The sequence below is a fragment of the Aquarana catesbeiana genome, linkage group LG02 (assembly GCF_042186555.1).
Source record: "Aquarana catesbeiana isolate 2022-GZ linkage group LG02, ASM4218655v1, whole genome shotgun sequence".
Lineage (NCBI taxonomy): Eukaryota > Metazoa > Chordata > Amphibia > Anura > Ranidae > Aquarana > Aquarana catesbeiana.
In genome coordinates this window covers 543,026,500-543,040,418 of record NC_133325.1, presented here as the reverse complement: position 1 = coordinate 543,040,418, position 13,919 = coordinate 543,026,500, and the positions used below count along the sequence as shown (strand labels likewise).

The 13,919-nt window shown below is 43.0% G+C and overlaps 1 protein-coding gene across 4 annotated transcripts in view; it reads right to left on the bottom strand.

The window, feature by feature from the left end:
• Nucleotides 1–13,919, bottom strand: part of PM20D1 (peptidase M20 domain containing 1) — a 387,280-nt gene that overhangs the window by 52,743 nt on the left and 320,618 nt on the right. For all 4 annotated transcript variants that reach the window (XR_012241709.1, XM_073615882.1, XM_073615880.1 and 1 more), the window contains one exon: nucleotides 7,238–7,403. Coding sequence is in view for 3 of the 4 variants with exons in the window: in XM_073615882.1 (XP_073471983.1) it covers nucleotides 7,238–7,403 (166 nt within the window). In the remaining variant the exon portion in view is untranslated. The remainder of the gene's footprint in view (nucleotides 1–7,237; nucleotides 7,404–13,919) is intronic.

The window sequence follows — 13,919 nt, the reverse complement described above, 5'->3', positions numbered from 1 at the left end:
ACTACCCTCCCTCCCAGACTTACAAAGCTACTGTCCAAAGATATCTCTGAGCTCCATCATCTAGAGTGGGGCACTCCAATACAGGAGGTGTGTTACTGGTCAGATCACCAGGTGGCAATAGGGGAAAAAGTCTATAAAAAAAAAAAACAAAACAAAACAAATGCAGGCACCACATCGGATGATTGGTGAGCTGCAATATATTACATTTTTGGTTTTGGTTGCTTCCCCTGTGTGAAATACCTAGTGTTTCTGCCGGTTCCTCTGCTTTCCTATTAAAAACTGATCACACTAGGCAGGAGAACACACCAAGGTCAATTCTCCAGCTGTGCTGGGAACCCAGCATGCTCTCCTCCAATGATTAGATTTGTCCTGACACGCCCCCTGCACAGGCTTCCACTGGGAATATCGGTGTACTATTGCTTCTCCTGCCCCACTATTATGAAGCTGAGAGCAGAGTAAGGGCACTTTCACACTGACAGAGGGTTGATATGGCGCACTCAGAGTATATCGGTATATATACAATGTATTAAATAATAAGGAAAATAAAAATAAAGAACAAAAGGGGGCAGAATGGGGGGGGGCTTGGTGGTAACGTAAAGTGTTTCAGGTCCAAGCATTAATCCATGTAAGAATAATGAGGTGCTGAAAACGTAGAAGGCTGCCAGTCCAAAAAAGATAGAAGAGGCTCTGGAACAAGAAAAAAATCATAGCCTGATGAAGTAGCACGCATGCTCCAAATGCAAAGCGCCGCCCGCCTGACCCAGTTCATCGAAGTGAGCGCCCACAGCACCGCCGGAAAGCCACAGGACCCAGGACAGAGGATACCCTCCACCGGCCCGTGACATCTCAACTACCTGGGAACAAGTGGATGAACTGACACTATTGTTTACAATGCTGGATTTTATCTACTCAAATGTGAGTGCTTTTAATCCCCTATAATAAAATAGTTGTATGATGCACGCTGCACTTAGAGTGCGCCGTCCTCTCATTTTCACACTGAGGCTCCCCAGGCGTCAGCGGTAAAGCGACACTATTTTTAGCGGCGCTTTACCGTCGTTTTAGCGTTGCATTTCAGCCACTAGTGGGGCGTTTTAACCCTCGCTAGCGGACGAAAAAGGGTTAAAAGTGCCCGCAAAGCGCCACTGCCCATTGATTTCAATGGGCAGGGGGTGCTTTAGGAGCAGTGTATACACTGCTCCTACAGCTTTTCAAAGATACTGCTTGCAGGACTTTTTTGAGCATCCTGCCAGTGTAGCGCCCCAGTGTGAAAGCCCTAGGGCTTTCACACTGGAGTGAGAGGAGAGGCGCTTTGCAGGCGCTTTTCAGTCGCTATAGCACCTCTAAAAAAAGCTTCAGTGTGAAAGGGGTCTTAATGTGATCACTTATAAAAAAAAGGGGGAAAATGCGTTTATGTTTTTTTATATCTGTACACAAATGTTTTGTCTTTCATTGCTTTTTTAAACTCAATGGGTTGTTTTACATGTTGAGGGTTTACATATGCTTTAACTTTTTTAAATGTAAAAAGTTACCCCTAAAGTGGATGTAAACCCTCACATATACCCAGTGAAGTGAACAACCTCAGATGATACACAGAGATGAAACAAATCTCCCTACATAAGTTTTACATGTATATATCTGCTGTCTTCAGCTTCATATACTGTTTAGTAAGTGCACATCCTTTTTAGGAGATTTTCTCTTCCTGGTTAGCACTTCAGTGAAGCCTGGGCATACAGCCAAGACACTTGATTGGAGGAAAGGCACACACCCCCTCTCCTCATAGGTAGAGACTTTCAGCTCTGTTTGTTGAATGGTTCAGGGCTCATCTATTTATGCTAATCTATTTATAGCATCCTCCCCAACACAAAACTGCTTTGAAGAGAGATAACAAAACACTGCAGATACAGTATCTCACAAAAGTGAGTACACCTCTCACATTTTTGTAAATATTTTATTATATCTTTTCATGTGACAGCACTGAACAAATGACACTTTGCTAAAATGTAAAGTAGTGAGTGTACAGCTTGTATAACAGTGTAAATTTGCTTTCCCCTTAAAATAACTCAACACACAGCCATTAATGTCTAAACCACTGGCAACAAAAGTGAGTACACCCCTAAGTGAAAATGTCCAAATTGGGCTCAAAGTGGCAATATTTTGTGTGGCCACTATTATTTTCCAGCACTGCCTTAACCATCTTGGGCATGGAGTTCACCAGAGCTTCACAGTTTGCCACTGGAGTCCTCTTCCACTCCTCCATGACGACATCACAGAGCTGGTGGATGTTAGAGACCTTGCGCTCCGCCGCCTTCCATTTGAGGATGCCCCACAGATGCTCAATAGGATTTAGGTCTGGAGACATGCTTGGCCAGTCCATCACCTTTACCCTCAGCTTCTTTAGCAAGGCAGTGGTCGTCTTGGAGGTTTGTTTGGCGTCGTTATCATGTAGGAATACTGCCCTGCGACCCAGTCTCCGAAGAGAGGGGATCATGCTCTGCTTCAGTATGTCACAGTACATGTTGGCATTCATGGCTCCCTCGATGAACTGTAGCTCCCCAGGGCTGGCAGTACTCATGCAGCCAAACTCCCACCAGCATGCTTGATTGTAGGCAAGACACACTTGTCTTTGTACTCCTCACATGGTTGCCACCACACACGCTTGACACCATCTGAACCAAATAAGTTTATCTTGGTCTCATCAGACCACAGGACTTGGTTCCAGTATTCCATATCCTTAGTCTGCTTGTCTTCAGCAAACTGTTTGCAGGTAATTTTTGTGCATCATCTTTACAAGAGGCTTCCTTCTGGGACGACGGTTATGCAGATCAATTTGATGCAGTGTGCAGCATATGGTCTGAGCACTGACAGGCTGACCCCCCACCCTTTCAACCTCTGCAGCAATGTCGGCAGCACTCATACGTCTATTTCCCAAAGACAACCTCTGGATATGAATCTGAGCACATGCACTCAACTTCTTTGGTCGACCATGGCAAGGTTTGTTCTGAGTAGAACCTGTCCTGTTAAACCGCTGTATGGTCTTGGCCACCATGCTGCAGCTCAGTTTCAGGGTCTTGGCAATCTTCTTATAGCATAGGCCATCTTTATGTAGAGCAACAATTATTTTTTTCAGATCCTCAGAGAGTTCTTTGCCATGAGGTGCCATGTTGAACTTCCAGTGACCAGTATGAGAGAGTGAGAGCGAAAACAACAAATTTAACACACCTGCTCCCCATTCACACCTGAAACCTTGTAACACTAATGAGTCACATGACATCAGGGAGGGAAAATGGCTAATTGGGCCCAATTTGGACATTTTCACTTAGGAGTGTACTCAATTTTGTTGCCAGCTGTTTAGATATTCATGGCTGTGTGTTGAGTTATTTTGAGGGGACAGCAAATTTACACTGTTATACAAGCTGTACACTCACTACTTTACATTGTAGCAAAGTGTCATTTCTTCAGTGTTGTCACATGAAAAGATTTCCCCCGGTGACCTCGCCCCTTATGACGTCAGTCTCATCATGCCCCGGGACTGTGACATCATAAGGGGTAGGGTCACCGGGGGAAATCTTTTCATGTGACAACACTGAAGAAATGACACACATTTCTTGTGTGACACGCACACCTCGCACATGGCATTACAGCGGGGGAGAGCATTGTGTCAACATCGGAAGAAGAGAAGAGGGAACAAGACGACGGAGAAGACTGGGCCACAGCTGGCAAAAGAGCGGCAAAAGTGCAGAAGATAGCGGAGGAGCCCGGCAGAAGAACCGGAGAGCGGGAGAAGAACCGGAGACCTGGAGAAGAGGCTGGAGAGAGCGGAGAAATCAGAAGAGACCCTTGAAGTCGGAAGAAGACCCCCGGAGCTGCCTAATAAATTACTTTAAAAACCTGTCTAGTGTGTTTTTTTTTATTGACACTTTTTTCCCCCCAGGTGAATGGGTAGGGGTATGATGTACCCCATACTTATTCACATAGGGTGGGGGGCCGGGATCCGGGGGCCCCCTTCTTAAAGGGGGCTCCCTGATTCCGATAAGCCCTCCCCCCACAGACCCTGACAACCAACGGCAGAGCGCCTCCCTTCCCCAAAGCACCCACACCCCCATGTTGAGGGAATGCGGCCTGGTACGGTTCAGGAGGGGGGAGGGCACTCACTCGTCCCCTTAAAATCCATACCAGACCTAAGGGCCTGGTATGCTCCTGGAGGGGAATTCCCTCTCGCTGCAATAGGAAAATGTGTTTTTCCTTTTTCAGCCAGCGCAAGATGTACAGTACCCTGACGCCGAGAACCAGCGTGACAGGATCACGCTGGAAACACATTCTCGCGGACAGGTACTGTATGTATCCAACAAAAATTTCATAAAGCTGGTTTACATCCACTTTAAAGTGAGGGGGGGCCTCACCTGCTGGTTCTCTTTGGTGCTCTGTTGAGCACAGACACTCTGACATCATCACATACAATGCAGGACCACCAGTCCTACATTGTAAGTGAGGATGTCCAGGGCTTGCCTACATCCCCTGATGTTGGAGAGAAAAGGAGAGCATCAGCTACTGGGGGAGTAAAGGATAAGATACAGTGAATACATTTGCTGTTTATGTTTCCCCTAGACCAAAATGAGCCTATAGTCCTTGCAGTGCTGGGGGATCCAAACTGCAAACAACTGCTGTTAAATAATAAAAAGTACACCTGATTTAAATTATTTTGCCGGGCTGCCTCCAACTTTGCTACTTTCTGAATCCCTGAACTAAGCAGGAAGTGAAAGAAGAATACTTCTGATCTGTTCCAGGCAAGTGACTCAGAAAGCATCAAAATCATTAAATCTGCATGACAACCAGGCAGCTAGCATTTTCCTGGCAAGGTCAGCCTACAAGCTTGGTTTTCTTTTCACAAATGTATTCAAAAACACAACATAATGCAAAGTGCAGTAACCAGAGCAATCAATAGTATTCATCGTTCATAAAACCTTCAGGCCCGGTTCACACATGTGCGGTGCAAATTGAAGCTCAGGTTTCCCTGCGATGTGAAAAATCAGTTGTTCATCGTTTCACGTCAGTTTTTGATCAGGATCAGGTCAGGATTGCATCAGTATCAGGTCAGGTTTACATCAGGATTTTATCCTGTTCACAACGGAATGCATCTGCGAATCAGATGCGTTCCCATAGAAGATAATGTGCTTGCAATTCGCACTGCAATGCCAAGAAAATGCACACGTTTTTTGGGCAATGCGGAGTGCAAATGCAACGCACATATGTGAACCAGCCTCATTCAAATAAACATATTTTAAAATGTCATGCGAATTGGATGTGGTGTAAGCCGCTTCCAATTCGCATAGGTGTGAGCCGGGACTCAGACTCTGCTACGGGTTACCATACTTTACATGTCAGCGGTGTTATTTTGCACTGCATTACTGAATAAGCCTGATGGTAAGCCTGACCACATTTTTTTTTTTTTTACATATGAAAGCACAAATAGGTCCCCAAGCACAAATCCTAGGGCTTATAGATGTATACCAGTGTGTTTTTTGTCTGGTCTTAAAGTGGTTCTAAAAGGCAGGCTTTTTTTATCTTAATGCATTCTATGCATTAAAACCTTCTGTGTGCAGCAGCCCCCCTAATACTTACCTGAGCCCCATCTTGATCCAGCGAGGTTGCATGAGAGCCTGGGCTGTCCTAGACTCACCCTCCTGATTGACCAATTGGCCCCTGCTGCTGTCAAAGTCCGTGAGCCAATGAGGAGCGAGAGGGGGTGCGGCCAAGCCGCGGCCTCGTGTCTGAATGGACACAGGGCAGCGGCTCGGCTCAGGTGCCCCTATAGCAAGCTGCTTGCTGTAGGGGGCACTCAGCAGGAGGGAGGGGCCATGAGCGCCGACAGGGGAGGATCCGGGCTGCTCTGTGCAAAACCATTACACATAGCAGAAAAGTATAACATGTTTGTTATTTTTTAAAAAAACAACAAAAAAAAACAAGACTTTAAAGGAGAAGTGTAGGAATGCAAAAATAGGTAGTACATGCTACCCTCATACCTGCATTGCATTTCTTTCTTTCCCCAGTCCTTTCATTTTTGTAGAATAGTCTTTTGAAAATCCCAGAATCAGCCTCTAACGATTCTTTCTCAGTTCAAACGTTTCCAGGGGGTGGAAACATCTCCACAATCCAGCCACTCCTTCACTCCCTCCCTCTGGAGGACATGCGGGTGTGTTTGGTGAAGAGGTGCACACCCAGGCTGCTATCCAGTATGAGCACATTCTTCACATGCCTCTGTTTGCATGTCCCCAGCTAAAACTGGGAAGCAGAGACAGTGTGATACAAACAGTGAAGTCCTCACCTTTCTCTGGCTGTTATCTGCAAGCTCTCCTTTCCCCTGGGCTTTGATGTTACTTCCTGTGTCCTCCGAATTCCCTCCCCCCCTCACTCAAAGTCTGTATCAGTGTCTCCTCCAGCCGATGGTGGGAGAGGGGGAGTCACTTCTCATGTCCAGACATGAACACAGGTAAGTTCTCTACACATAGCACTGTGTTTTATCAAAAGAGGAGACATGGTGAGAAGCATAGTGACCTGTGCCCTGTGTCTGTTCTCTGAAATGTACACAGTGCTATGTGTATAGAACATACCTGTGTACAGCATATAGGAGGGGAGACTGACAACTCCCCCATATCTAAAGTGACCCCCGATATGTTCCCAGAGTCTCCTTTATTGTACATACAAATCATCCCTCTGTCACTGTACTCATATATGGCATGTGACGGCTCTGTGCGGCACGTGACGGCTCTGTGCGGCACGTGACGGCTCTGTGCGGCACGTGACGGCTCTGTGCGGCACGTGACGGCTCTGTGCGGCACGTGACGGCTCTGTGCGGCACGTGACGGCTCTGTGCGGCACGTGACGGCTCTGTGCGGCACGTGACGGCTCTGTGCGGCACGTGACGGCACTGTGCGGCACGTGACGGCACGTGACGGCACGTGACGGCACGTGACGGCACTGTACAACATGTGATGAATCTGTACCAGATGTGATGACTCTGTACGGCATGTGATGGCACTGTATGGCATGTGATGGCACTGTACGGCATGTGATCCTGTAATACTTGATTTACAATGAAGGGCTGGAAAGATTTTTAGATATCAGCAGCTCACATAGAATAGATGTAAGCAAAAAAAAGGAAACCCATACTTCTCTTTTAATATCACTTTAATTGTAATTTACCACATATTGAATTTATTATCTAAGAGAAAAAACATACCTGGCACTACTGGCGCTTCAGAAAACACAGAGTGAATGGTTCGCTGTAGTATTTGGTAACCAAAGTTTGACTCATCATGTGGGCTAATAGGAAGGGGATCAAATGAATCCAGGACGGAAAGTTCCACTCTTTCATCATTAATAGTATTCCTTATAATGTCTAAAACCTGGAAAAAAATTGAATTTTTATGTGCTCACTGTAAAACCTCTGATGTTCATTAAAGATACAGCAAAGTAGCAAGTCTATACCATGGGTTATACTTTTGTCTTCAGGAGATTGGACACTAAAAAAAAAAAAAAAAACCTCAAGGGCAATTATATTCGGCAGCACTGGTTTCATTTGATTTATGTCACTTACTGTCAAAAAAAAAAAAAAAAAAAAAAAAAGACTATTTGAAGTTTCCTGACTGCCTACTAGAACCCTTGAAAATGGCTACAAACAGAGCTGTTAAAACTCTTTGAGTTCTATTTTTCTGGCTTGTTGCAAGAGCAGATGAAAGCAGAGCTTGTCATGAAGATTGTATCACAACTGAGTATAAAAGAGAAGAGTGGTGCCTCTAAGTGTAGCAATATGATTACATTTAATGAAGGTACAACATTTAGCAACTCACATGATTGATGATTAAAAGAGGCACATCTAAGTATGCAGGCCTCCGGGTAAAGCTGTTCACATAGACTACCATTCTCCACTTCACAATCAACGTCAACCCTTCCATTCTGCACTCAACAAGCGCGTCAAGCCTCACTTTCAGATCACTCTACAGCAGGGTAGTCTTTCCGGTCACGATTGCACACTGACCGTGGTAAGGGCCGGCAGTGTGGAGGATGTTCTATGTGGACAGCATACTTGGATGCGCCTTTTAATAATCAACTATGTATATGTTGTACCTTCATTAATTGTATACTCTGTAGCTGGATTTTGCTTCTAATCTCCTTGTGGAGGCTGCCATTTGTGGATGGGCATTTTATGGTTATACATCACATTGCTATAATCTGACCAGGACATTTTGATGATAGGCAAATCCTATCCTCATATTGATTAGTGGTTCCAAATTAATAATAACTACTGCAGTAGGGAACAGACACAAAAGATACGCTCAGCATATTTCCAAATAACTGTTCTGCGTAATTATGACGCAATTGAAGGTTTTTATACACATGACTACGTAGGTATCACATTAATATTACATTTGTACGTTTATGGTAACAAGGGGCATAACATAGGCAGGCTGATTCTAATCAGGACTCGAAAGAATGTAAACATGTACTGAAAACATTATTAGTGCTGTGTTCACAGTGAGGGCAGTGTGCAATACATACAAAATACAATACAATTATATACAGAACTTACAAATTTCCATTACAATCTCCCCTCTTTTCATCAATATTTTGATCAATAACCACACCTGCCATCACCTTTAACCTGGAACCTCCACACGCTTAGGTGAAGGTAGTCCTGGCCAAAGAGGCAAAATCTCCATTGTGGAGAAAATAATAGCTGAGCAGCTTTTTCATTACAAAATGACTTTTCATTGTGAAAGACAAATGATTGATAAGACACATTTACAGAGGCTGTACACTCCTGTGGCCAGAATGGCCTTCTAGCTGAATTGTTGGCATGCTGACTTATCAGCACATGTAAACACAGACAATTCTACATAAAATGGAAGACGTACAAAAGACAAATATGACTTCAACATGGCTGAACTACTTTTCAAATCACATTTTATATATTAAAACATAAACAATACCGCGCTAACATAAAAGTGTGCTACTAATGATTAGTAGATTAAAGCAAGCTGCAGTCCTAGAGTGAGGCGTGCACACAAACATATAAAGAAAAATCAAAAAAGGACTAGCGCAGTCCTTTTTTGATTTTTCTTCACATTTTATATATATATATATATATATATATACATATATATACACCGTATTTATCGGCGTATAACACGCACCGGCGTATAACACGCACCCCAAGTTTAGGAGGGCATTTTAAGGAAAAAAACTTTTAGGAGGGAAGTTTAAGGAAAAAAAACTTACATTTAAATGCCCATCAATGCAGCCTCATCAGTGTTCATCTGTAGCCTTGTCCATCATTGCAGAATGATCAGTGTCCATTTGCAGCTTGCCCAGTGCCGTTTGCAGCCTTGCTAAGTGCCATTTTCAGCCTTGCCCATTGTCATAAGCAGCCTTGCCCTTAGTCATAAGCAGCCTTGCCCTTAGTCATAAGCAGCCTTGCCCAGTGCAGCCTTGCCCAATGCAGCCTTGCCCAGTGCAGCCTTGCCCAGTACAGCCTTGCCCAGTGCAGTCTTGCCCAGTGCAGCCTTGCCCAGTGCAGCCTTGCCCAATGCCGTGTGCCGTTTGTGCCATTTAAATCTGCCGCTCGTCACGCCGCCCCACCTCCCTGCTGAGGATAAGAAGCGAGTGCTTCCGAAAAAAACAGAGCCAAGTATACTGTGTACTCGGCTCGGCTCGGCTCGCAGTCCCGCCCAGTCCTGCCATTGGACGGAGTGTTATGTCCATCAAAGGAGCTGGGCGGGACTGCGAGCGGAGCCGAGCCGAGTACACAGTATACTCGACTCGGTCTTTTTCGGAAGCGCTCGCTTCTCATCATCAGCAGAGAGGCGGGGCAGCGTGATGGCGTGACTGCGAGTGGAGCCAAGCACTCGGCTCGGTCTTTTTCGGCGGCGCTTGTTTTTTCCGTCGGCGCTCGGTTTTTTTCGCGGCGCTCGCTGTTTTTTGGCACACAGAGAGTGGGGATCTGCGTATAACACGCACCCATGATTTTCCCCTGATTTTAAGGGGAAAACAGTGTGTGTTATACGCCGATAAATACGGTATATATAGTATATATATATATATATATATATATATATATATATATATATATACCTTACAATTAAAGTAATTGAATCAAAAAGTACCCTAGACTGTGATCACAAGAGGGAAACAAATCAAACACAGAGATTTCTTTAATTTAGTAATTTTTGCAGTGTCTGGTGTGGATCCAGGTGACTTTTCCTTCAAGTTTTGCAAAACTGTACATAAAATAGATGCTGTATTGAGTCTCCAAACATTTCCTTATATATAAATGACTCTTAACAATCCACAAGTCACCTGGCTTTAGTTTTAGATCCTTCCAAACTTTTAGGATCTGGAATTGGGGAGAAAACACATAAATGAGTTTGTCAAAAACCTTAAAAGAACAGCAACATTCTCTGTGAGATCCGAATGGAGGACTTCAGCTGCTCAGACAAAATATAAGCAAGTGAGTAACACACTCCCAAACCAAGTCCCATAGGGAGAGAGCCCAACATCCCCTTAGGGGCTTGATAAAATATGAGAAAAAATTCAGGCAAAAGTTTTTCTAGTTTCTTACTCTACTTTGTCCGCTACATTGTGGACAGTAGGGAGTGTAAAAATAAATCCTCAAAACTTCTAGTAAGGATTCTCCTATAAAAATTATTTCCTCTGTTACTCTCTGTACTTTCTGGCACTCTACTTACAAACTACTTCTGATAACACTTTTTACTGTGGCCTTTGCAGTAGCATTTGCCACTGGACATTTAGAAAACATGTCCATACAGACAAAATGAATACTCGTAAGATCCTGACTTGGGCATCTGGATATATCTTTTTGTAATCTCTGGAAGGGATGTTCAACTTTTGGTAACGCCTTTGGTAACAGGTAAAACAATAAGTGGTATGTTATAAAAACAACTGTGGAGAACCCTGGCTTTATCCCATGCATATTTACTAAGGCAGCCATAACTGCTTGTGACTGATGACACGGTCCATGTGTCAAGCTGGAGGGAAAAAAGTGGCTGGCAGACATAAATTATCACCTTTTCCAAATTTCATAAGAAGTTGCCCCCTGTGCACCACTTGTTCCTCTCGTTCTGCGGTCCTTAGAGTTGAATTATTAATCCAAGCTATACTGGGCCAGAACTAGGGTGGAATCTGTGTGTTGCACAGACCCAGTAAGTGTCCGGGGCTGTAATGCAGCATCCTTAGTTGCCTGGTCTGCTTCCATGTGTGAGTTTTAATGTTAGTATGGCTACCTCAGCAAGAACTTGGAAAGCTGAAGGCAGCCAATCAAATTAGCTTGGCATGCTTGATTGGTTTACCTGCCGAAGTAAAAACAAACTTCTGGCCCTTCAAATGGAACCAAAAGCTCTCTATATCTCGACTATCTATATAAATATATATCTTTTTATAGCTCACAGGCTTTGCTAAAACATGGAGCTCTGCTTCTTCAGCTGGGGAAAAAAGATCCAATGACTTTAAATACAGAGTATCCTTCTGGGTGATAAACTGCATCCTCAGTTTAAAACTGGGAATAACTCTACAAAAAATTGAATATCTGGGTCTTCAGGGAGTGTGTCCTGCACTGGGCTCACAGCAGCTGATTCCTACGTCATCAATTTAACACATGTGGTTTTTCTTCGTCTCCAGCCTCCTCCAATAGAGGCAATAATGTGTCTGGATTCAAATGTATGCATTTTTCATTGTTAGATTTGTACATAAACAAACAAAACAAATTCATATTTTGAACCTTTCATTAGACAAACATTTAGTTAGCTGTATATTTGCTGCGCAGAATGTGGGACCATTAAAAATTAAACATTTGACCAAAATAATGTCTGTAACTATCTAATAGCACCTTTGCATAAAAGCTACAGCTCTGATATATCAATATGAACCCTTCATTACTGGGTCCAGCTTGCATAAATATACTACAATGGCCTGTTTTCTATCATGCTGTTTGTGTAAGAACTCCAGTGTCATGTTTCAAAAAGACAACTTTTTCCTGGCAATATTATAATAAATGATAACAATACCCTGCGGTCATGCAGAGATGTCCATAAATCCAAAATATTCTTCTGCTTATACCACTGCACTTACAAGGAAAAGGGGCACATCATTTCACAATCCACACATTCTGCTTTGGATTTCAAAAATAAAAATAAATAAAAACAAAAGGACCAACAATGTGTATGATGGACCAGAAAGCATCAAAAACTATAAAACAACTGGCTGCAGGTGGCCTCCAAATAACAACCTCATCTTAATCTTTTTTTTCTCTCAATAAAGGCTTATTGTATAAATGTAAAATTACAAAATTGTTATCTTAATCTTAACTATCCTCATTCATTACAAATTTCCCCATTAACCTGGATTTAATGTCCAACCAAAGGTTGTCTAAACCAGTTTCAATATATCTATATTATTAATAAAATTGTTAAACTCATATTAGAAATTAATACTCATTATTACTTAATTTCCCTTTTTTTTCTTTTGCACTGTTTCCACTATCAAAGGATATTCATTTTTTGTAATACACGGTTAAATGTAACCTTCATTTTACCATGTTTGAAAAACAGATTAAAAAATAATTGTGATCTCATTGTTTATCATTAGATTCGTTAACCCGACACATTTTGTTATAAATGTTTTGTCTAATAAAAACTTAAATTGGCATGGTGTCCTTCCAGCTTATCACTGACCTCTCATCCCAGCCACATTCTTTCATGAGAGCGCAAAGGAGGGGGTCACATCTGCAAACATGACACACACAAGCGATAGAACTAAAGGTTCCAGCATTCACACACATACACGAAATATCTCTTAAATCACTAAAATTTTTCCCATTTGTACACAACACATGCATATCATTCACTAACTCTTTTAACTCTTTAATATTTCCTTGCTTAACTTCTGCTTTCCTTATTTTGTTCTGATATCCTTTGCATCCAATGTATTGTAATACCATACTTCACCTACTGTACCTTCTATGATCAGACGGGCAGCAATAGTGCTCATCCCATCTTCCCTCTCTGACAACATATAAAGTATTCTGTTTTGACTCTCATTTCTCTGTTTCTGACTTTACTAGTTGTAGTGCCTGACCCCAAATTCATCCCACAACTTAACATGAAAATGTCCCTTTCTATCTAGTGTTAATTGTCACCCTTGATCCATCCTTCTCACATAGATAGCTGTTTCTCTAGCTGTTTACTCTGCATGATTCTTAGTCCCTATGGACTTTGGTAACCCAGTTACCCATTGTGGATCACTGTCCACTTTAACCATTAATCTAGGGGCCAAGTATAGGCGGAACTGCACGGTTCATATATAGCGCTCCTCTTGCGCTGAGGTTTTTTGAGGGTCTCTTACCCTTCATTCCCTTACTTAATTTAATGCCCATAATGACTGGCCAGTCTTCTCTACATGTGCCTATACCCTCTTGCCTCTAAACTACTTCTAGCAGATGTACTACATATACCTGTGAACAGCACTCTTCTTCCCTTTCTTATCTATAACACTTCGATGGACAGTAGACAGTGACAACATAACATATAACCACCAATCAATACAGTTCGATCAAGGGGAGTAAAATAGGTACCCTTTGTCCCTAAAATGCCTTACCGATCAAGGAAGTCTGATAACTCAAATGTAAGCAAAAGGCTTACCTCAGCCGGCTGATCAGAAATTCCCGGATCGTCTCAAGCTCCTCGTTTCGGATTCTCAGGGTCACCTGTAAACCCTTCCTAGGCAAAGCTTGCCACGTGACCAGGACATTTTGATGATAGGCAAATCCTATCCTCATATTGATTAGTGGTTACAAATTAATAACTACTGCAGTAGGGAACAGACACAAAAGATACGCTCAGCATCTTTCC